Source organism: Solenopsis invicta, chromosome 4, assembly GCF_016802725.1.
Source record: "Solenopsis invicta isolate M01_SB chromosome 4, UNIL_Sinv_3.0, whole genome shotgun sequence".
Lineage (NCBI taxonomy): Eukaryota > Metazoa > Arthropoda > Insecta > Hymenoptera > Formicidae > Solenopsis > Solenopsis invicta.
Window position 1 is genome coordinate 15,279,416 of NC_052667.1, and position 25,375 is coordinate 15,304,790.

Here is a 25,375-nt window from a genome sequence, read left to right on the forward strand (position 1 = left end):
ATTTTCTATGATTTATTTTAGGTTAATACACCTTTTTTGTAAAAATGACACTGACGGAGCGAATAAAGACGCAACAAGGTATTTTACGATTCCTTACATCAATTCGGTATTTGAAAAATTTTTGTCGATTCCTAATAAGTAGAGGAGAAGAGGGTAATGTGGCATCCATTTTCACTATATTGAATAATTTTATTTATAATTAATATTTTATAAATAATTTTTTATTAAAACTTGAACGATTACATTTCTCATACAGCACAAAACTTGCAACAATATTGTTGCAACGTTGCAGCAATGTTGCAACAATAGTTCTGCAGCCTTCTGTGCTGTATGGGTTGTCAGAGTGTTGTGTGACAGATTCTAGACTCAAAGTAATGAGATATTTATCATTTAGGACGTGATTTATAAAAATCTAATGCATTACATAATCGGTTAAATACAGCACAGAAAGATTGCAGGAACATTGCAGAATGATTTCATTGACACATTGTAACATTGCATTTTGATTGCGAAATATTGCTGCAACATTGCTGGAAAATTGCAGCAACATTAAGATGTCCGTTTTTTGAATATTGCGTTGAAACATCCCATTTTTCCAAAATATTCACATAAATATTATTACACCACATAATTTCAATAAATAAAACAATATTTGTGTAACATTTTAAAAAACATTTTTTGCAAAAAAAAAAATCTCAGAAATCTTTTTCGGAAATTTCCAAGCAGTCACCCATCCAAGTTGCGACTCTGGTGAATGTTGTTTAACTTCCGTGATCGCTGCGAATTGATCCCTCATGATGACCTGTGAACACTTTATGCTGATATGTGTATATAACTGGTAGATCAATATACGTTATCAAAAAAATGAAATATGTATAATTAAAGCACAATATTTATATAAACAAATATAAAATTATAATTTTTTTGTACTAATTTCGTAAATGCAAAATAACATTTGGAACAACTTTTCTGATGTTGGTTTAAATAAGAATGTAATTAGAAAATATGTATCAATATAATACAATAATTAAATTAAATATGAAAAAATTTTTATTAAAAAAACAATTAAAAAATATTGTTTGTTTATTGGGCTGTAGATCGAGATTTCTTCATATATGAACCTATTTTGCCTATTAATATAAATATTTATGTTTCTTAACAATACTATGATGCACACAGCACCACGGAACCGCATGCATTTTCTAGACGTTTTAGGCCCGGTTGTTCCACCTTTTGGTAAGTATCAGGTAATTTAACTGTTAGGTAAACCTATGCATTTCGCATAGGTTTACCTAACAGTTAAATTACTTGATACTTACCAAAAGGTGGAACAACGGGGCTTAGAGTCAACATTTGAAGGATGTCTGCAGACGTCTATGCAAAGTCGATTTGCAGTCCACTTTGAAAGCCTGACTTGGATGAGTTGACTTACAGTCGATATATGGACGGTTGTACTGTTAGGAAATGTAGAGATTCAACGGAAAATTTAGTAACGTCGCCCGACCTTAGTTTGCTAAATGCGGATGAATAATTATGGATGAATTAAATTAATATATTATTATACGCGAATATTCTGCTTTGACTCTTTATTGCCATTACTTTATTAAAAAATTATAATATTGCAATGTTTCCGGAATATTACTGGCATATGCCATGCGATGTTGCAGGCACATTGTTAATTTATGTTTCTGCAATGTCTCCGTAATATTGCATTGCAATCTGCAACATTGCAACATTGCTGCAATGTTGCTGCAATTTTCTGTATGGGGTGGCATAAAAAAGGTGGTTGTAATATGGCTATCTATAAAAATGATTTAAAAAAAATTAGTTTAGTTTAGTTTAAAAGAACACAGTATTTTGTAACAAAAGTATATATTTTTTTTACAATCCCATATAAACTTCATAAGTTTATAATCACGGGATAAGATCATATTGATCGACTATCGTGTAACAATATAGTTTACAAAATCACTTGTAGAGGTTGCGAATCTTCTTATGTGGGACAGACAAAACGTCAGTAAAAAACGAGAGTCTCTGAACATAAAGCAGATATTAGAAAAGCTAGTTCTCCTTTGGGTATTTTAAAATATCGTATCGAGAATAATCACGATTTTGATTGGAAGAACTTAGAAATTTTAGATAAAACACTATTTTTTGTAAAAAAATCGATATCTGAAATACAAGATTACATATCAAAAAACAACAAAAAGGCCTCAACAAACATAGTGATACTGAACTTCTTCCTGTACTTTCCGATTCTCGAACGTATTTTCCTTCCTTAACGTCTTATCAATTCTTTTTTCCCACTCTTATCTTTTTGTTCTGACAATTCCTTTTTGTTTGTTCCTTTTTTGTGTTATGACATTCGTATTAATATCTTCTAAGATATAGTTTTTGGAACTTATAAGTATGATATATATTAATATTTTTACATTTTTATTTTTGCTATTTACATTCTTTTTTACATTTTTACGATTTTGACTTGTACACATTTTATTTTATTATATTTATTACTCGTGATCCTTAGTTTTTTTTCTTTTTATAATTTTATTGACTTGTACAGATTTCTATTTATTATTTTTATTACTTTTCGTTCTCGTTTATTAGTTTTATATTTTGACTTTCAATACTTTTAGTCTAATTGGTAGTTGTCTCTTTTTTATTGTTTTTTGTTGGATTTTGTGCTATTTTCACCAGATTCATGTTCCGAAAACGATGTCTATTTACGGTGCTCAAGGTTATCACTTTGATTATGGCGGTTTCAATATATCACGATTTTTGTGAGCAAATGTTGCAGTTTTACATTTGCTAAAATTTTAATTTGTCAACTCATTCGATGCGTCAATTTTGTGATGAGATTTGTAATCTAAATGTAATTTGAATGCTTGTTGTTATAGATTCAACGTTTTGTACTGAAGACGACTGTTGATTAAAGGTCGAAACGTGTATTCATTTATTTTGGCATTTGTTTTGTTTTTGGTGCACAACACCCAGCACGACTCTTCAGCTTGTCTTGTTTTATTTGAATTGTTATTTATAGGAGCCTTGAACTTTGTATTATATTTGGTTTTAATTTTTTAATTGTTATTATCATTACTTATTTATTATTTCAAATATTATTACTTGAATTAAAATTTCCTTAAAATTAAATTAAATTTAATGTTTAGAATGTGATATTAAATTAAAGGACCCCGCACGATTTATATGAAAAAAACGTGTTTGGTCAATTTGCTTGAATTTTTTATATGTTGTTGTACTCGCATCTCTAATGAAAAATCTCAATTTTTAGAACATTTCTATGTCTAGTTTTGGAAATAAAAATAATTGAAGGTCTCTTTCATGACATCGGCTCATATGTATACCTACACTAGTTTGAACTTCTATGCTTGCTCATATATGTATATCGGTACGTAAGAATGTCCGTAGATGACTGCGTGTGCTTGCATACGTGGGCGTGTACGCGCGCGCACACGCGTGCATGCGTTTGTCAGCAGAGATAAGGACCGCATAGTTTGTCATTCCCATAGTATTTAATTACTCTAAACCCTCTCTACTTGTGCGTATTGTGTGTGTGCGTGCGGCGTGCGTGCGTGCGTGCGTGTGCGTGCGTGCGTGTGCGTGCGTGCGTGCGTGCGTATGTATGTGTGTTTGTGCGCGCGTGCACTTGCGCATACACCCGCGTGTGCATGCACAAGCAGTTAATCACGGACATTCATACGTACCAATATACAGATATGAGCAAGCATAAAAGTTCAAACTAGTGTAGGTATACAGATGAGCCGATATCATGAAAGAAACTTTCAAATATTTTTAATTACAAAACTAGACATAGAAATGTTCTAAAAATTCAGATTTTTCATTAGGGATGCAAGTACTACAACATATAAAAAATTCAAGCAAATTGACCAAACACGTTTTTTTCATATAAATTGTGCGGGGTTTTTTTCTATTTCAAAAATTTGTATACTATATTAATATCATCAAAATAAATAAACATAAATAAAAACACTAATTAAAAAAAAATTATTGCTCACCTCTGGGAGCGAACCCGGATCTCATGATTACGAAGCAAGCACCTAACTCACAAAGCCAACTGCACTGGTTGGAAGAATAGTTAGCGAGAAGGCTCATATAGCGCGCAGCGATGCGCTTTGGATATGACCAATTTTCACAAATTTATTTCTCCGAAATTCGGCCTATTCAATCAAACGTCGGGACACGTATATTTTTTTTCATTTCCAAAATAATTAAAAAAATGGGGGTTGAAATCCCAGTGTGAGTCATTGAGTCCTCCCCTTGTCAGTGGTTCCGTACTGATCAATCATGCGGTTTCTAATTGTGTGCAATTGGTTGATGTGCAATCGGGTCTGTGCGCAATTGGGTCCGTGCGCAATTGGGTCCGTGTGCAATTGGGACCGTGTCCGAACGGGTTCGTGTCTGATCGGGTCCATGTTCAATTGGGTCTGTGTGCAATAGGGTCCGTATCCGATTGGGAAATACTCTCGTGTTCAATAGTTTATATACGCAATCGAGGCAGTTCGATAAAAGTTATGCTCCAAAAATTAAAAAGTGATATAATTTTGGTCGGTACTGTAAGTAGATATATAGGGTGTTTAAAAAGTACCGGGACGGCGGAATATTTCGAAAACTAAGCATTTTAGGAAAGTGTTTTAAATAAAAGTTGTAGGGTTTTAAAAAAATTTATTTACTGATTTTATCAATTTGATCTTGGATGGCGTCGCCAAGGTCACATCAAAGTCACATTAACTTTTTTAAATGGGACACCTTATTTTTGTTTCAAGAATCTAGTAGCTGATGTTAAGAGTTTCCGAAGAAAGTTTATTTTTGTTGAGTATTTTCCGAGTTGTGAGTGCTACAGTGTATTGTAACTTTCAAGCGTCATAACGTGGAAAGTACTTAACAAAAATAAATTTATTTATAGTGTTTTGGAAAGCTCTTGAAATCGACTACAAGAAAATGCAATAAAAAATATAGAATGTTGGGGAAATACCGATGCCCTTTAATTAGGAAACTACCGATATTTTAACATTATATCTATTATTTCATTTTCTTGTAGTCAATTTTGAGAATTTTTCAAAACAGTATAAATAAGTTTAGTTAAGTATTTTTCGAGTTATGACGCTTAAAAGTTATATATGTATACTGTAGCTTTTAAGCTTCACAACTCGAAAAGTACTCAACGAAAATAAATCTTCTTGTAGAGTTTTGGAAAGCTCTTGACACCAGTTATTAGATTCTTAAATCAAAAATAGGTTGTTCCATTTAAAAAAGTTGTGATTTTGATCTGAACTTGACGACGTTATCCAAGGTCAAACTGATAAGATCAGTAAATGGATCTTTTGAAACCTTACAACTTTTATCTGAAACACTTTTTCTTAAAATGCTTAGTTTTAAAGATCTTCCGAGGTCCTAGAACTTTTTGAGCACCATGCATATCTATATCTAAAAAATATATTTCTATGTTTTTATAGATATAATCCGAATGAAGTTTTTATTAGTTTCAATGGAGGCAAGGATTGTACAGTAGTCTTGCATTTAGCTGCTACGGTCGCAAAATTGCGTAATATTTCACCCTTATTGTGCTTATATATAACTGATGATTCCTTTCAAGAGGTAAGAACTCTACAACTGTTAAATTGTTAAGAAAAGGTGTATTGAGAATATATCGTTACTCTCGTGGAACAACTCTGTGTTTTTGTGTCACACTCATTCATGCACTCCTGCGCAGAAAGAAAAGAACACTCTTCTGAGAACAGAAAGGAATACTTTAATCACTAAAAAGAATACATTGAACGCAAACATACGATCATAGGACGCAACTTATCCGAATGGATCGACGGTTTGTTTCCAAATCCCCATGACGAACGTTTGACAGAAAAAATTCTCATCTCCCGTTTTTCAATTACTTCATCCCAGAAGCTAAATTCAGATTGCTCAAATACTGTGCTATAGCTTATCTCTAACATGGTACTTGGCAACCCGGGTCAGTTACCATGTCTCGGAATTAAAATTAGTCTGCAAGCACTTTTGAAACACGAGGCAAACCCAAAAACTGGAAAACCCGAAAACCTAATGGGCAATGACTGCAAAAACGCTGACCATGCGGAAGTAATTGCGCCAAGCAACAGCTTAGCACAATCACTCAGTATAAAAAACGACGCTTGACAATCAAGCGTCGGAAAGTTAATTAAGCTTCGACAAGAAGCACACACGTCCATTAGCAATACGAAGCAATCACACGGATATAGCAGTTACACATATTTATATCACACGAGATATTATGACTGTAACACGAGCTTTTGCTCGTGAGCGTCACCGGATACATCTAAAATACACTCATTCATACTCAACGGACTCATTCTTTCAGGCCTACCTTCTTGCAGGTCCTTACCTTTTTCCGACGACAATGGGGCTTAGGCCCGATTTTGTACGCTAGCCGTACAACAACCGAGTGACATGAATGTACGAGCACAACACTCTCTCTCTTCAAGATTGTCCCGACAATTTCAAGCTCTTGTAAACTAATATACTACTTCTCTCTGTAGACTTTAGGTTTCTGGGTGGCTTCTTGTTCTTCATCGAGTTTATAATCCAAGTTGTCTGTAAGTTGCTGTCTTGAAAAAATCATCTTCCTTCTTAGACGTATCTTTTGCGAAATTTTTGAAGAAAGGGAAGAAGGAGATATTTACTTCCCCTGATTCAACTTTAGCATTCCCCAAGCTTTTATTCGGCAATTGGATATAGTCTCACGGAAAACCAGTGTTCGAACAATCACGGATGAAGTAGTTCTATTAAAAAAACTTCTGTCAATAATGAAATTTCAATTAATATTGGTTTTTCTCTCTTCGATCAATTTTGAGCATAAGTTCCCAGAGATGATTCTTCTCTCGTTTTGTAACTTAACAAATATTAAACCGTGCAATACTACTTCCAAATTAAAAATAAAATTTTTACAATTGCTTTGAGTTTCAATTTCCAAAATTATACTTATCCAGTGTTGTGCAAGAAACATCCCTGATAGCCACCTGTCTGTGTTGTTGCTGTAATGTTGCCGAAAACAAAGGGCATTAGTTTTCAGTAAATTTAGAACAAGGTGTATGTCTCATTTGCCTATGGTTTGACATCATATGAATTCAGTACGTTTTGCTGTCAATATGCTGCGTATTTGCTGTCAACGGTTTATCACTATACATAAAGAGCAACATGAGAGCAAGTTGCCAACAACATTCTGCACCAAAAATACAGTATTAAGACCGATTGAAAATAAGATCGAAATCCAGATAGATTTATTAAAACAGAATACATTAATGTAAACGTAATAAATGTTTAGTTTACAAAAAAAGTATTTCTTGGATCCTTTTCGTTAAAAAGAATTAAATTTAAATTAAACATTTAATTTATGTACAAGGTTAAATAACAATACAAATCGTTATTTACATATAAAAATATAAAATTGTATGTTGACCAATGTTCCACATACACGTCCCGTTTGAAAAAAATGAGAGCGAGTATTCGTCTTAAGCTTACAACAAGAAAGTCCTAAAAGCTTACGGAAGTATGAGCTGAGGTGTCCGCCGCGGTGGTCCCTAGATATAACGCCTGTGGCTGCACTCGACTCACAAGAAAATCTCCCGCGGCATGGCCGCCTAGCGGTAACGCCAGCACTCACTTGTTAAATCCATTTCAATCCGATCTAATAGCCAAGTAAATAATTAATTTACTCCTGTTTATTTATTACATTACACACGCTCGCGCAAACACACAATCACATACGCACACGCGCGCACACACACACAAATCATTTTCGACATTTTATTTGCCTACAAGATAGTAATTAATATATTTAATGTTTTTAACAAATACATGACAAAAGCACAGCATCATTATCTTTTTTTATTGTCATCACGTTGCTCTTATGTTGTTGAAAATGATTGATAAAGCAAAATGTTTTCCACGAATAGAAGTCATTTTGTTGGCAACAGAATAAGCAACAGTTGCTCTCCGTTTGCTTTGAATCTGCTGATATAAAATGTCTCAAATCTGCTCTCATGTTGTTGAATATGTAGGACTATGCGTTACGTTTTCATCAAATACACAGCAACTAGTAAAAAATTCATGCTCAGCATTAAGTTGCCTGATTTTGCAAAACATGCATGGCTATCAGGGATTATCAGTATCAAGGTATTCAGGAAAATCATATACTTAAGTACAAGTACTTTAAATGTACTTGCATGTATCTTGCATGTACTTAGGTAGACAGGTACTTCTATTTATTAACATAAATTGACATTTCTGATTTCATATTTCTGCATTTAATTTTATAAGTATTTTATATATACATACTTGTCGCGGCACAATTTGAATCGATCAATAGGTGTCCAGCCCATTACGATCAATATGTGTAGAGAGCATAGAACGGGTAACGATCTTATGTGTGAGCGGCGAAAGTCGAAAAGCAGGACGTGGTGTATTGGTTTGATGCCGAAAGAAACAAGTTCAGGAATAAAGTATCTTTGGAAATAGAAAAAGCAAAGTGTGATAATTAAGAAAATCCATACTAAACGTAACGACACTGTACGTAACAATACAAGACCATCTGTCTTAAGGTGAGGGTTTTCTTTAGTTTTCTTTCATTTTTGCCTAATTTGTAAATTAGTAATGTATTTTTGTGACTAGCATTTTCAGCATCCTTGTATGGGGATGATTCGAACTGATCTTCAATTGACTGCAACGCGCGAGGAATCAATCTTAATCCGCGCGCGAGCTTTTTGTAGTTTGTTGCTAGCTGACGCTATTAATTAACGAGTATTCTTCCGCAATGTGAGTTTTGATCACGATTTCCTTTTAAGATCTTTTTGACACATAAATTAACCTCTGCGATTCCACAAATTGGGAGTTCGTCTGGAATCACGACTAAAAGACACGTGTGTGCAAAAAGATAGACAGAACGATGATCGCGCATCGAAGAAGAAGGCGAAGCAGCAAGGACGAAAAGTGTCCTGTAACAAGAAAAAGCGTACGGCGAGCGCTTAACAAAGACAATCATAGACATAATGGCGGACGATCTAACAACATTGGAACTGAGCAGTTAGGACTGCCAACAATGGACAGAAAGGCGGTGCTTTGAGGGAGACTTTGCAAAGCAAAAAGCAGTAACGATGACGGCGCCTGTGAAGATAGCGGAGAAGACGCACACAGCGGGTCATAAACAGAAAGAGGTAAATGTAGATACGTTGTCAAAAACAGAGTTGAAAAAACAGTTAACTAGTTTTGGATTATCAGTGTCCGGGTTTAAGCTCATGTCCAGATTTGCGAAAGATTACGCGTTGCTCTGCAGGACAATGCAAGTGACGCGGATGAGACCAGTGACGACAACGAAATGATAAACAAAATGATTGAAAACAGATTAATGGCGACAATGGCAGGCAATCACGTTAGTATTAAAGAAAAACAAACAATAGCGGATTCTCGAAACGAGTATCAGGTTTTCGAGGTGCAACAGAAACGAAAGATACGCGCAGGATATTTGACGTTAACCTTTAAGGATGTTGAAAAATCGTTGGAAACTTATAGCGGCGATGGAACACAAAATGTGCGTCAATGGCTGATACTGTTTGAAGAGACGGCAAACATGTGTATATGGACAGATGAACAGAGTGTGATATATGCAAAGAGATAATTACGAGTATCTGCGAAGCTATTCACAAATTTTGAGTGTCATGTGCAAAGAGAGACTTGAAGCTCTCACGGAAAGCTTCGGCAAGATGATAAACAGCAGAGAGGTACATAAAGAATTAAGCGCTTAAGAAGAAAACTGACGAGACTTACCAAGAGTACATTTATCACATGCTAAAAATAGCGAATCATGCAGACATCGAGTTAGAAGCAAAAATCGAGTATATAATCGGAGTAAATAACAAGGAATCTTACAAATTCATTTTATACGGTACTACGACAATCAAAGAGCTACAACAACGGTTTTAAATACGGAATTCAGCCAAGCAATTGGAGTAAACTAAAGCAGCAGACGCAACTAGGTTTTAAGAAGAAAACTGCCGATCAGGCGTTGAATGGTAAAAGTATACATTATGGCATGCACCTCCCTCCTCCCCTTATGTGCGCGCGCGCGCGCGCGCATGTGTGTGTGTACTTATTTCATTCTCAAGGCAGGAGGAAGGGTTGGAGTAGATCTTGCTTTGTGTGATCATTTAGTACAAACGTGGAAAGTCTATAAATAGGAAAATATTGAGAAATTGAGAAATTAAAAAACCCATGTGGTACAGAGAATGTGTGAGCGGGAAAGGGGCTTTCCTAAAGTATTGAAGTTATTTAAAATATGTATGTACTTTTTTTATAAAGCTTATTGCAAGCTTTATTTCTTGTTTGACACTTTTTTTGTATAATGAATATTTTCTGAAATACTGAAGAAGAATTGTTTTTTCTTTCACCAAGTATATCTCGAAAATTGCACAATTAATTTATAAAGAAAAGTTGTCCTTTTTTTGATAACAAATATCAAGATCAAGATCAGAGGCTGCTCTCCTAATATGCATTTTTACCAAACAGAGCAGAAGTACTACTCTTTTAATGAATTTGGATATATTGCGGTGAAATGTCCAAAAGCCGTAATGTCGACTAACAAAAATATGGATCAAGCAAAATGCAATGCTGTGCGATCAAAGCAACATAAAAAAATATATAAGACTGTGAGTATTTTAAGAACAGATGTTATTGCTCTAGATAGATAAAAATTTATTTGTTCCTCTTAGGGCTACAAATCTTGTTTACAACAATTATAACTTAATTCTATTTAATAAGTCTAACTTAATTCTATCTAATAACTATCTTACAACTAACTTAATTTTACTTTAAACCTATACACGCACACACGCCCGGGACCTAGAACTTCCAAGTCCGAGACGGTAGTCAGGCGACAGTCAGGTGGTGGGGATGAAAGCCATGGCTCACGCCGTTCGCGCTCGGCGTTTCGGCCAGTCCCGATTAATCGCTCAGCGAGTTTCGCTGGCGGGTAAACACATTTTACTACATTAAAATATTTCATATGAGAAATTCTTGCATAAATAATTTTTTACCTAGTATATATTTATTTATTTATTTTATATCATAATATGTTTACTTATTAAACTTGTAACGCTGGTACTGTCTCGGAGTCGGTTACGGGATTTTAGGTTCAGGATAGGATGCTCGGATGTGCTCGCCGGGTGTCCGGGTTCGTATTCAATGATAACGCCGTGGTTTGGTAGTGAAAACGAAAGAGGTTAAATATATTTGGCTATGCTTTAGTACAAAAATGAAATGATACAGATCCGATAGTGTTATCGGGTAATACTGAACTACTCGAATAGTATTGCGGCACTTAATTGCGCGGTCGTCGGCCCGCGTGACATCAAGAGATCGGTCACAATATATTCGCGGTACACTTAATATCTAAAACACTTAGGAATACGTATCTTAGGAACTCCGCGATTAGTAGTACGGCGGGAGTGCTTAATTGCGCGGTCGTCGGCCCGCGTGAAACTAAGAGAACGGTCACGATGTATTCGCGGCGTACTTACTATTTAAACGGAGCGGATTCCAAGAGCTCCGGAACGAACGGACAGGAATTGTGCGCCCAAGCGCTCGGAAGTAATGATCGGAGGGCCGCGAAGCGGCTAACTTATCGTACAGTTAAACGGGCCGTTATTGGCCCGCGCGGCGGTCGGTCGCGATACGCGGAATCGGTAGTACTCGGTGCAGCGAACGGTTCCGCGATACGCGAGTGCGGTCGACGGTAGAGACCTAAGCGGTCTCTCCCTGCGGAGTGTTGTCACCCCGTAGGAAACAGGTTTGCGGAATGAGCCTTAGAACGGTGTCGGGCATCCCCGACGGTGGTGCGGGTCTCGAGAATCCCCGAGAACGGAATTGCGGGACGGACGGTTCCTGTTGGCCGAGAATACCCAGCCGCGGAAACGACGAGTATTCCCGTCGCGGAACGGAGGATGGGATTGGCCGAGTATTCGCAGCCGTTAGGACCGACGAGTATTCCCGTCGCGAGAAAGTTAGAACGAGAATGCCCGTTCCGGGGAAGTGCTTGAGAATGCCCAAGCTAAGGAGCGTCGAGAATACCCGGCGCAAGAGCGGAGTAGGTTTGAGATCGGTGGCTCGGAGTGATCTGATCTCGGCTGCTCGCTGCCGGCTTATATAGCAGTCCGCGCGGTCGTATGTACTAGTCAGCGCGCGTGGTGGGGCCGGCCGGAGTAGGGACGCTTGCCGAGCGCGGCCACGCATGGTAGCGCGTGATCGCGGCATGCTTAGCTGAACGCGCGCGCGTGTTTGCTCTTACGCGTTGCGTTCGTCGGCGGAAAGGCGTAACGTTACACCACCTCCCCCTTTCGGAAGTGGCGAACTTTGGCCACTATATAGGATACTCCTGCTCGGAATCGGTGGGGTCGGCTTGGTCCCCCTCGTTATCGACTGTCTCGGTGCGTTCGGAATCGCTTTCCCCTTCCGGGTCGGTGTCTTCGGTGTATTCGGTACTGCTCTCCTCTCCCTGATTGGTGGGATCGGTTTCCTGGTGGTTTCGGTCCGGCTTCAGGTCCTGCACATGTATCCCACGGTGCCATTTGCCGGTTGCGTTTCTCAGGTCCACAATTACGGGAGAGAGAATTTTTCGCACTTCCATTGTGCCCCTTGTACTTTGGCGCTAACTTCGCGTTGAATGCGTCTTCTTTTCTGGATAATAGGTGTTCGCGCTTCCATACGAGGTCTCCAATCGTCGGTTTCCAGGCACGGCGTCGGAGGTTGTAGTACCTCTCCTGTCGGTTGAACGCACGGGCTAGATTGGTCCGTACTAGCTCGTAAGCGTCCTTTAGCTGGCGGTGCGTGGTGTCCGGTGCGGTGGCATGTGTATTCTGGCGAGGATGCTCGCGGGGCTCTGACAATTCTCGCCCGTTGTTGAGGTAGGCTGGGCTATACCCGGTGGCCTCGTGCTGTGCCGTGTTATAGACGAATTGTAAGGCGGGGTGTTGGTCCCAGTCCCGGTGGTTTTGCCCGACAAATTGCGATACCATGGTCTTGATGGTTCTGTTGGTGCGCTCCACTGGGTTACAATGGGGAGCGTAGGCGGGTGTAGTGCGGTGCTGGATCCTAAAGTCCTGGCACAGTTTTTTCATCTGTCCCGAGATGAATTGCCGGCCATTATCGGAGATTATGGTTGCGGGGCATCCGTGGCGGTAGACAATTTTGTCTAGCAGGTGCTGGGCTATTGCCGGGGCGGTGGCGCGGCGCAGCGGACTAAGTTCCACCCATTTTGTGAACCGGTCCTGCATCACAAGCAACCACGTGTGTCCGCGTGGTGACCGTGGTAGTGGTCCCACCAGGTCGATGGTTACCTGTTCCCATGGAGTTTCCACGTGGGTGGTGTGAAGAGTGCCGGCTGGTCGGTCCTGCGAGCTCTTATGCGCCAAACAACTGGGGCATGAGCGTACATAGCGGGCCACGTCGGCAAACATTCGGGGCCAGTAGTATTTCCTGGCGGTTCGTGCGATAGTTTTCGCTATGCCCAGGTGTCCAGCCGCGGGTACGTCGTGCACCTGGTGCAAGATGGTGGCCCGGTCCTCCCTCGGTATGCACATCTTCCACTGTTCGTCCGCCGGTTCCTCGCGGAAATTAGTGGAATGCAGGATGTGCCGGAATAGCTTCCCCTGTCGGATTTCATATTCTGGGAAATCCGTGGGGTGGTCTCGCACGCGGCGCACCTGGCGTCTGTACCAGGTGCATCGGACGGGTCGGCGGGCGCTACCCACCGCTGGTAGACGCGAGAGGGCGTCGGCTACTTTGTTTAGTCGACCCTTGCGGTATTTGACGTCGAACTTAAATTGTTGTAGCTCGAGTGCCCATCGTCCGAGGCGTCCCGCGGGGGAGTCGAGGCGGCGCAGCCACTGGAGAGCCTGGTGGTCGGTGACCACGGTGAACTCATAGCCCTCCAGATAGCCACGCATGTGTCGGATCCCCCACACGACGGCCAGGCACTCGAGCTCGGTCGCACTGTAATTCTTTTCGGCTTTATTAAGGGATCGACTAGCATAGGCGATTACGCGTTCGCCCTCCTCAAAGTATTGTGATAATACTGCGCCGAGTCCGTCGGTACTCGCGTCGGTCTGCAGGAAGAACCTGCGTGAAAAGTCCGGGCAGGCGAGCGTGAGGGATGAGGTGAGGGAGTGTTTCAGGGTACGGAAAGCGGTCTCCTCGTTCTCCCCCCACCGCCAGGCGGCGTTTTTGCGGGTCAGGTGGGTGAGAGGCGCGGCGATGGTTGCGAAATCGGGTGTGAACCGTCGGTACCACGATGCCAGGCCGATGAATTGACGCACCTGTCGGACGTTTGTGGGTGCTGGCCACTGCGCCACGGCGCGTATCTTGTCGGGATCCGTCCGAATTCCTTGTCGGTCGACCACATGTCCCAAGTACTTCAGGTTGTTCATGCAGAATCGACACTTCTCAGGGTTGAGTTTCAGTCGGGCCTCCCGTAGGCGTCGGAATACTTCCGCTAGGTGTTGCAAGTGTTCGGAAAAGGTCGCGCTTACGATGATTATGTCGTCGAGGTAAGCAAACACGTTTGGTTCTAGCTCCGGACCCAATACGATATCGAGCAGCCGCTGGAAGGTGGCCGGGAATGCAGCCCAAACGGCATGACCGTGAATTGCATGAGTCCCCAGCCCGGTACGGTGAACGCGGTTACGGGTCGGCTCTCGGGCGACAGAGGCACTTGCCAATATCCCTGTTGGAGGTCGAGGGTCGATAAGAACTGGGCACCCCGTAGTTTGTTCAGGGTGGCGGTAATGTTAGGCAAGGGATACGCGTTGCGTTCCGTGACCTCGTTTACCTTGCGGAAGTCTATACAGAAACGCGGCTTGCCGTCCTTTTTCCTCACTATAACGACGGGGGAGCTCCACGCGCTGGTGGACGGTTCGATAACGCCGGCTGCTTCCATGGCTCGTACCTCGTCGTCAATAATTTGCTGCATTGCTGGGTTACGCGGTCGGTATCGTTGCTTGATCGGTGTATCGGTTTTTACGCGGATCACGTGAGTGGCTCGGTCGGTCGGTCCCCGCACGGTGTCAAACTTTGAAAGCTCTGAGTCGAGGAAGGCTCGGAGTTCCCGTTCCTCCTGCGGGGTGCGGTAGACAATGCCGGTAGCGATCGTGTACGCGGGTCGTGTGGGAGTCTCACCGGGCGTGATAGTGGCTGGAGGGGGAATCATTATTCCTAGTCGGGCCCACAAGTCGGTGCCAATTAGCATCGGGCTTTCCAGCGTCGGCAGGATATGAAAACGGTGGCGTAGCCGCCGCCCTGCGACTTGTATCGAGATGTTGACCCGTCCGAGAGTGGTGGCAGCGGTACCGTCTGCCAGGCTAATGGTTTCTTCTTGCGTCACTGGCCGGATCCTCATCGGTTGGATTAGCTCTGCGGTGTCTGCGTTGATCATGGAGATCTCGGATCCGGTGTCTAGTAGCGCGGAGATGCGGTGGGATCCCATTCGGACCCGTAGGTGCGGTCATGGCTGGTATTTTAGCTGGATGCGGCCCGGGTGTCGGAATCGCCTGTCCCGGCCCCTGCGGCGTTTCCCGGCCTCGGATGGCAGTCTTTGGTTAGCACACCATCCTTCCCACACTGGGAGCAGAATTTTTTTGGCGGTCTTCGGCAGTTGAAGCGGTTGTGGCCTCGTTGCTTGCATCGCCAGCAAGCATAGGCGCGGTCGTACGGTGCGTCGGTGGCGGCGGCACTAACTTTTCGTTTATCGGCCCTATCTTCAGCCTCTTGTGCTTTTATAATTTCCTCGTACTCTGCCGCTTGTTCGGCTAGGCTGGTCAGGTCGGTGGTCTCGTCTAGTCGCACATAGAGTTTATACTCGGCGCGCAGATTTTCGTAGAGGCGATCCACTTTTTCGGCCTGGGTGAAGCCTCCGGCGCGACGCATCATGGTTAACATCGCCGTTGCGTATTGGGCGTAGGGTTCCTTCGTTTGCTGGCGTCGCTCTTGAATCTCCCTGGTTAGTTTAGCCTGATATCGGCGAGGCAGTAATGGCGACGTACGGCACTCAGGAAGTCTTGCCATGTTTCCCAAGTCTCCTTTTCGTTCCTATACCAGGCGAGTGCGTCGCCTCGCAGGAGTTCGGGAAGTCCGGCCTTCATTTGTGCATCACTAAAGAGGTATTCTTGTTGGAGCTCGGTTACACGCTCGAGAAATGACAACGGGTCGCGTCCGTCAAAGTGACAGCCCCACTTGCGGATTTGGTTCATGGTTTTGGCGTGCATGTTGTCGGTCGTGATCCCTGATAAAAAGGGGTTCGCGGCCCCGACTTCGGATTCGTTCGGCGGTTCGACCTGTCCGGGCATCGTGAGGAAATGTTGAATCACTCGGTGGCGGATTTCGTCTACCGTACCGTTGGTCTCGATTTGGTAGGTTCGGGCCAAAACCTCGAGCTGTTCTCTCCGTAAGCTGGTTACCCAATTGGTCAGCGACATTGATTCGTGGATACGGTCACGGCTTGTTTTCCTTCTCTTTTCGGTTTAATACGGTCACCGTTTATCGGACAAAACAAAAAAAGAAACCCGGTCTATCGGTAGGAACGGTCACGGTCTATCGAGAAAAAAAAAACCCACACACGGAAACAAACGGTCATCGGAAAAACGGTCCCTGTTCGGGCGCCATGTAACGCTGGTACTGTCTCGGAGTCGGTTACGGGATTTTAGGTTCAGGATAGGATGCTCGGATGTGCTCGCCGGGTGTCCGGGTTCGTATTCAATGATAACGCCGTGGTTTGGTAGTGAAAACGAAAGAGGTTAAATATATTTGGCTATGCTTTAGTACAAAAATGAAATGATACAGATCCGATAGTGTTATCGGGTAATACTGAACTACTCGAATAGTATTGCGGCACTTAATTGCGCGGTCGTCGACCCGCGTGACATCAAGAGATCGGTCACAATATATTCGCGGTACACTTAATATCTAAAACACTTAGGAGTACGTATCTTAGGAACTCCGCGATTAGTAGTACGGCACGGGAGTGCTTAATTGCGCGGTCGTCGGCCCGCGTGAAACTAAGAGAACGGTCACGATGTATTCGCGGCGTACTTACTATTTAAACGGAGCGGATTCCAGGAGCTCCGGAACGAACGGACAGGAATTGTGCGCCCAAGCGCTCGGAAGTAATGATCGGAGGGCCGCGAAGCGGCTAACTTATCGTACAGTTAAACGGGCCGTTATTGGCCCGCGCGGCGGTCGGTCGCGATACGCGAAATCGGTAGTACTCGGTGCAGCGAACGGTTCAGCGATACGCGAGTGCGGTCGACGGTAGAGACTTAAGCGGTCTCTCCCTGCGGAGTGTTGTCACCCCGTAGGGAACAGGTTTGCGGAATGAGCCTTAGAACGGTGTCGGGCATCCCCGACGGTGGTGCGGGTCTCGAGAATCCCCGAGAACGGAATTGCGGGACGGACGGTTCCTGTTGGCCGAGAATACCCAGCCGCGGAAATGACGAGTATTCCCGTCGCGGAACGGAGGATGGGATTGGCCGAGTATTCCCAGCCGTCAGGACCGACGAGTATTCCCGTCGCGAGAAAGTTAGAACGAGAATGCCCGTTCCGGGGAAGTGCTTGAGAATGCCCAAGCTAAGGCGTCGAGAATACCCGGCGCAGGAGCGGAGTAGGTTTGAGATCGGTGGCTCGGAGTGATCTGATCTCGGCTGCTCGCTGCCGGCTTATATAGCAGTCCGCGCGGTCGTATGTACTAGTCAGCGCGCGTGGTGGGGCCGGCCGGAGTAGGGACGCTTGCCGAGCGCGGCGCGCGGCACGCATGGTAGCGCGTGATCGCGGCATGCTTAGCTGAACGCGCGCGCGTGATTGCTCTTACGCGTTGCGTTCGGCGGCGGAAAGGCGTCACGTTACAAACTTACATTTATTATTAAAAATGATATTTATTTAATATATTAGCTTTATTAATATATTTATTTAATTGATATGTTTAATACATTTGCTTTCTTAAATATATTTATTTTATTTTATAGATATTAAATTTGTTGTGTTGATAGGCGAGTAATCGCATTTTACTACATTAAAATATTTTTTATATGAAATATTTTAATGTAGTAAAATGCAGTTACCCGCCTATCGACAGCGAGACTTGCTGAGCAAGTCGATTAATCAAGATTGGCCGAAACGCCGAACGCGAACGGCGTGAGCCATGGCTTTCATCCCCACCACCTGACTGCCGCCTGACTACCGTCTCGGACTTGGAAGCCTTGCCGAAACCTCCGCTTCTGGGACCTCGCAATTTTGAATTTCCATTGCATTTCATCTCTATATACTTAAAATTTTGTGCCATTTTGGGTAACATCGGCATCTCTCTCTCTCTCTTTCTCTCTCTCTCTCTTTCTTTCTCTGACGACGAAAACAAGAACAAAGGACTTCGAAAACGGATCTCACTAACGAACGTGTCTCTCGCACCGAGTTCGACAAGCGTCTCAAATCCTCGCTCTACGTCAGACTGTGAACAGACACAGCGACAAAGTAGCAAAAATTTTGTTAAGCAGCAAGGAGTTCCTGGAGAGGCGGAGGCAGATAGAGTTCGCTTTTCGTGTCTGCAAGGACGCATTTCTCGAGCTGTCATCGGCTTATTTAAGTGTTTTGAAAGAACATCTGCTCCTCCATTATCTGAGGAACTTAAAACTCCTATAGATAAAGCAGTCATTAATGCGTTTGATTTTTTGCGGACGCAAATGGAACATGCCGACTGGACGGTCGGGGCGACCTGTGCGCCGAGTACGTCTGCTAATACAGGCGCGAAAACTTATGCGTCCGCTTGCTTGGCGCAACCGACGATCTGCGTGGCCCGAGATCCTGTTCTAGACATTCCAAAGACCACTAATCTTATAGTCACTTTCACGGACGAGTCTGGCCTTGCGACTTCTTGCGAAACCAGGAGTGTCTTGGAAAAATCGTTAAAGCCCTCCGAGTATGACCTAAAAATATGTCGGATATCGTCAGTTAGGAAAAACGGCATTTGTATCGAGACCCATTCCGTGGATCTGGCTAAATTGAGGCAATCGCAGGTTTTGGACAGAGTCGGTCTTAGGCTAGAGCAGAAAACCAAAATTAATCTTAGGCTTATATTGCACAGAATTCTGAATTTGAAGAATGTTACTTTCCCGGACATCAGGGTTATTTATATTTTCCCTCCAAGAGAGAATCGAAAATTCACCAGCTGTGTCATAAAGGTATCACCTGCTATCCGCGCCGAATTACTGAAGGAGGAATTAATTTTTGTAAATTATTTTGTTTGCAAAATTGCTGACTACGTAAAGGTTTTACAGTGCTATAGATGCTTGGCATTGGTCACTTCGCCAAGACATGTAAGTTTCCACCTTGCTGCGGTCACTGTGCTGAGGGACACGAAACCAGGGATTGTGTCACGAGAGAGAGGGATCCGGTTTGTGGCAACTGCATGCGATGGCTGCCTCACGAGGGGCGATCTCACTCAGCGTTGGATAGCAGATACTGCCCCATCTTGCAAAGGAGAGTCGCCGATCGTATAAAAAACATAGATTATGAATAGTAAAGAGACGGATTACAATCAATTATGTCATGTTAACTGCCAATTGCTGCTTGCGCATATAGACGAATTCCGAGTCAACTTTGTTAACTCTAAGTATCATATTATCTGCCTTAGAGAAACTTGGCTCAAACCAGCTATTTTGGATTAAATGATATCTCTGCAGGGCTATTATCCGCTCAGATGTGATCGGTTCGGGAAGCAGAGGGGAGGTGTGGCTCTCTTCGTGCGCGAGCACTTGTGGGTCCGACTGCTACAACATTCAAATAATGTTTATAATCACAAACCGGAGTACATTCTCGCGGAGGTGATTCCGGACGGAAGGTCAAAGGTTCTTCTCGGCGTGGTGTACAGGCCTTTACACTGTGGGTATCTGGCGGATTTCCTGAACGTCTTCACAGTTGTTTCTGCATTATATAATCACTCCATCATCTTCAATGATTTTAATGCCGACTTGTGCTCTCAGACGTTCGACTCTGAGCAGATTAAGTCTTTTGTGAACACATCTAATCTATTCCTGGTGCCTTTTGAGCCAACACACCACACTCGTTCTTCTTTCACGTGGCTGGATCTATGTATCATCGACGATGGTGAAAAACTTGTGACGAGGAGTCAACGCGATGTCACGTTTTTCTCCGCACATCAGCTGATTGAAATAATGTACAGGATTAAAGTTGATCGCTATTGCAAAACGTGCATCTCAGCGCGAGATTTTCGTTCCTTTGATAAAGACACTTTCCTGGACGATCTTAGCACGTGTGACTGGGAAGCTCTGTATCGTGAGTGTGATTTTTACATAAAGGTCAGGATGTTCAACAACTACGTCACTGGATGCTTCGACAAGCATGCTCCGCTAAAAGAAATTATTCCAAGGTACCTGCCTTTGCCGGGGATCACTAACAAGATCAGAAGGTTTATGGCGGAGAGGAACAGGAATCGGAGAAGATAGAGGAGGAACCCCGTCTAAGGATTACGACTTTTTCAAGAAGCTAAGAAATCAGGTACGCACCACTAAGCAAAACTACTATCAAGCGACCTTCTGCGAGCTTGAGGGGTCCGATACTGTGTGGAAGAGGCTAAAACATTTCGGGTTGATAAAATCTAAGGCAATAGAGAGGAGACTACTCTTTTCTACGGAAGATTTAAACGCATTTTTTACTAACCACGTAATAGCGACGGAGCATAGAGTTGATGATGTTCACCTGGGAGAAGAGTCGTACGACGATTCAAAATTCTATTGAAGCTACATCGAGCGTCGCCACGTCTTAAAGGCTCTAACATCACGAGGGTCTAAAGCTGCGGGCAGAAGGACTACCGGCCGATCTTAATTTTGTATTTCATCTCCAAGGTCTTAGAACAAATTGTGGCAGATCAGATAAAAGTCTACCTAGAAAGACAAGATATCTTGGATCCAACTCAGTCTGCTTATCTGAAGGGCTCATCCACTCAAACGGCCTTGATTAAATTTCTGGACGATGTCCGCCAGGCGGCGGATTCTAGAAAAGTTACAGTGTGCGTCTTTTTCAACTTCACAAAGGCGTTTGACTACATCTGCCATTGCATATTAATAGAAGAGTTAAGGAATATAAGCTTTTCGTGTTCCTCATTACGCTGGGTTTTTGCCTATCTTTTTCTTAGGAAACAAGCAGTTAGAGATCCAATCACGCGTAGGTTGTCAGAGGTCAGAAGCACCTCGGGAGTACTAGAACAGGGATCTGTTCTGAAGCCTCTGCTGTTCGTTCTTTATCTCTTGGATTTCAGGGACATTTTAAAAGACTGCAATTATAGTTCTAATGATCTGCTTATCTACTTTTACGCAAAGCCTCGATATTTGCACGACAGCATATCTTTAGTCAACGAAGATATCAGGAGCATCACAGACTGGGCCACTTATAATTGTCTTATACTAAATCCTTCCAAAACCACAGCAATAATAGTGGGTACAGCCAGATACGTAAATAACCTTGCCTTAAACAAGTTTCTCTGCATAAGGGTTAAGAACTCCGACATACCATTTGTGAACTCAGTCAATTATCTTGGACTGACTATTTTTAACAACTTATCGTGAAGCGGGAGAAGCAGGCAACGAGGACAACGTCTAAAATATACGCTTCGCTACATCAATTCAAATTATGCAAAAATTTCTTGCCTATCTCCCTTAGGGAAAGGTTGGTAAGAACGATAACTTTTCTAATTCTGGACTACTGTTTAGTTGCTCTTACGGACATTTTTCAAGAGCAGAACTTTAGGCTGCAGAGGGCCTTGAATGCTTGTGTTAAGTTTATCTACCAGGCAAGGAGAGACGAACATATCACCCCTTATTTTGATAAATTAGGATGATTAAAGACTCATTCCAGAAGAAGTTACTTAATAGGGAGCCTCACCTTTCGTATAATGCTTACAAAAAAACCTGCAATCTACAAGGATTATACTCGCAGAAGCGACGTGATAGTCCGCAACACAAGGGCCGCGAGTAACATGTTAATCGCGCTGTACTGTAGAACCAAGTTATATAAGAGGTCTTTTAGATGCGTTTTCATCGAGTTATGGAACAGCCTTCCATCTGACATTAGATGTGCCAAATTGCTAGACATCTTTGAATCTGGACTTTACGATTTCCTGTTCAGAACAAACCGTTGATAGGCCAAAATCTGCTTCACCTTCAACCCGATCAATCGAAACATTGGTCTTGATATAGCGACTGACTAATTATTCTAGTCCATATTTATATTAATTTTTACTTATATTAATTACTAATTTTCAATATTTTTTAAATATTTTCTTAATTTCAGATTATATTGTAACTGTATATTAGTATCTATATTTTTGCGATTTTTGATCTTTCATGACTATCTTAAAGATGTAATTGATGATGCGCTTAAGGGGATTTAATTCCAAAGCGCGTAATAAGTGATGATTTCTTTCTCTCTCTCTCTCTCTCTCTCTCTCTCACAAACACAAACACACACACACACACACACACACACACACACACACTCCTTCCTATTCCTTTTTCCATTCTTCTTCCAATCACTCTCTTTCACACCCTTTTCTTTATACTCTCCCTCTCACTCACACTCTTTGTCATGATTTCTTCCGCTCCTTCCTCTCTCGCTCTTCCTTCCGTTCTCTTATTTTCTTTCTTTCATTCCATCTTCCTCTCTGAATTCTTCCAGCTTCCTCAACCATTCCTCTTCCTCTCCATCCTCCTCTGGCACTTTCTCCACTTTTTCTTCCTAGCTCCTTTTTGCCTCCCAACTTTTACTTTTTTCTCATACATGTTCCCACGATTCCTGCTCCATTCCACACATTTTGCATTTCCTGTCTTCCTCACTTGCCCAATAGTTCCTCTCTTTCATTCCTTTCTCCAGTTTATATTTAGCTACTCTTTTCCACCTATTTTCTACCCATCCCGTTCTTAGATATTTCTTAAATATTTTTTTTTTTAATAATCTTGTATCCTTTATTCTCCTTTGATCCTTTTATTTTTTCCCCCCTATATCTTTCCTTTTTTTGTTTCTCCTTAGCTTTCTCCTCTGCAAAAATCAAACACCTCCTCCCCCCTTTTCACTTTCATTTTCTTCACTTCTATTTCTCTATCCTCAAAGAAATCTTTTTTTTTCTTTTTTCTCTTCCGACATCTTTTCTCCTTTCCGCGTTCTCTCCTTTCCGCGTTCTCTCCTTTCCGCGTTCTCTCCTTTGTTTCTTCCCTACATCTTCTCGTCAATTCACTTTCTTTTTCCTGCACTAATTTTTCCTCAAATCCTCAAGTCCTCAAATTCCCGCCCTTGTCCTCAGTTTATCAAGTAACAATTCTCCCCTTAATAAATATCCAGGTATTCTCCAACGTATCCCCAGAACCCATTTCAAATATTTCTCCTGTATCTTCTCAACCACTTTTCTCTCCTTCCAACTTTAAATTTCTACACCGTACACCAACACCGTCCAGACCAGTGCATCGAAGAGCCATATCCTTTTCCCCCAGTCCGCTTAAAATTTTCTCTTCTTTATCCCCAAACTTATCCCATTACTGTTATTTCCCTTATCACTCTATCCTTTATCTGCTTATCCTGCTTACCATTTCTCTGGAACACGTATCCTAGGTAATTAAATTTTCTCATTTCCTCCAACACCTTCCCCTCCCATCTTTAACTAACCTTTTTCTTTCTTTCCTTTTTCTCAAACCTCATCATCTACGATTTTCCCGTGTTTACTATTAATCCCTTTCTTTTTATATCTTTCAAATCTTCCTATCATTGCTCTCATTTCGTCCTCTTCCTCGGCTATCAGCACCATCCACGTAGGTTAACGTGTATATTCTTTTTTCTTTCAACCTCACCTCTTCCACCTATTTCCCATATATTTCTCCACGTCCGCGGTTAGGGTGTTAAATAAGGAAGGGCTCAGTGGACATTCTTATTTTACTCCTTTACTTGTCCAAAATGCCTCACTCTATTTTTCACCAATTCTTACCCCACTTTTTGTCTCCTTTTCTCTTTCCTTTTTTCCTTCCAAAATTCTCTCCACTTTTTCCCTAAATAACTCTTTCCCTATTTCTGTCCACTCCTAGTTCCTTACCTTTTGACTTCTCTTTTTTACTCTTCCCTCCTCTTTAATTGAGATTACCACTGGGAAGTAGTCCAAGTTTACATTCTCCACTACCTCCACTCTTAACACTCTGTTCCATACTTCCCCATCTGCTATTTCGTAGTTTAGTACTGACTTCCCTCTTGCCCCTGCGTACATCCACATCTCCTCCCTATTTTTTTTACCGCACCCATTATATATAAACCAATTTATCTTTTCCAATATTTCTACCATCACTCATCTTTTCCTGTTTATTTTTTTATTTCGACTTTCTCTCTTTTTTTTTTCTCATATTTTGCCCTTTCTTTTTCCCTCTCTTATCTCTCCTTTCCCACCACCCATCCATCTCCCTCGTCCTTGCATTAAAGTCCCTACCAATTATTGTCCTCATTCCCTTCCTCTTTTCCTTCATCCAGTCCCTAATCACTTCTTCTTCAAATCTCCATTGACATAAACCCCTATGATCCTCTACCTCTCCTTTTTTATTCTTATCCTTGTTGTTATTATCTTTTCTATTTCTTCCTCCTTCTCCTCTATTTCCTCTAATCCCTTTCCTTACTCCCATTAACATTCCCCCCATTGCCTTGCTTTTCTTTTTTTTTTTGCCAGTTGCACTTTTCAATTAAATTCCCTTGGTAATCTTTTTCTTACTTTGTCCCATCCTTTTTTCTTTATCCACGTCTCTGCTAATACCACCACATCCCATTTCGCAATCCCCCTCCAGAAATCTTTATCCTTGTTTCCAATTTTTGCCACGTTCTAAAAATTTCCTTACCCGCATTTTCTTCTTACCTTGTTCCCTACCTTGCCTTCTTTTTTCCCTAGCATTCCTTTTTCGTTCTATCCTTCTCTCTGCAATATCTTCTTCATTCTCTCTCTATCAACCTACTTCCCCCATTATTCTCTCTTTTTCTTGCTTCTTTCCATTTACTCTTTTTTCCCTTTCTCCGAATTTTTTACCACTCCATTTTCTTTTATCTTTCCCATTTTATCTCTCAGAGTTTTCCTTTTCTCATCCCAAAACCACCATTCTCCTTCATTTTTTATTTTATTATTCTCTACAAATACTCTTGCTCCCTTGTTTTCTTTGCTCTGGCTACCTTCTTTATCTTCCATTTGCTTTGCCTCTCTCTCCATGTTAAATCATGTTTTATTTTA

General features: G+C 42.1%; 1 protein-coding gene and 1 long non-coding RNA gene across 3 annotated transcripts in view; both read left to right on the forward strand.

Annotated features, from left to right (window-relative positions):
- The window catches only part of LOC105196714 (FAD synthase), a 261,018-nt gene that overhangs the window by 199,324 nt on the left and 36,319 nt on the right, over positions 1–25,375 (forward strand). For both annotated transcript variants that reach the window (XM_039448481.1, XM_039448480.1), the window contains exon 5: positions 5,493–5,634. In XM_039448481.1, the coding sequence (XP_039304415.1) occupies positions 5,493–5,634 (142 nt within the window). The remainder of the gene's footprint in view (positions 1–5,492; positions 5,635–25,375) is intronic.
- LOC120357619 lies at positions 8,084–9,935 on the forward strand. Its single transcript, XR_005574616.1, has 2 exons — positions 8,084–8,627; positions 8,698–9,935. It is a non-coding gene; the product is annotated as an uncharacterized LOC120357619 (long non-coding RNA).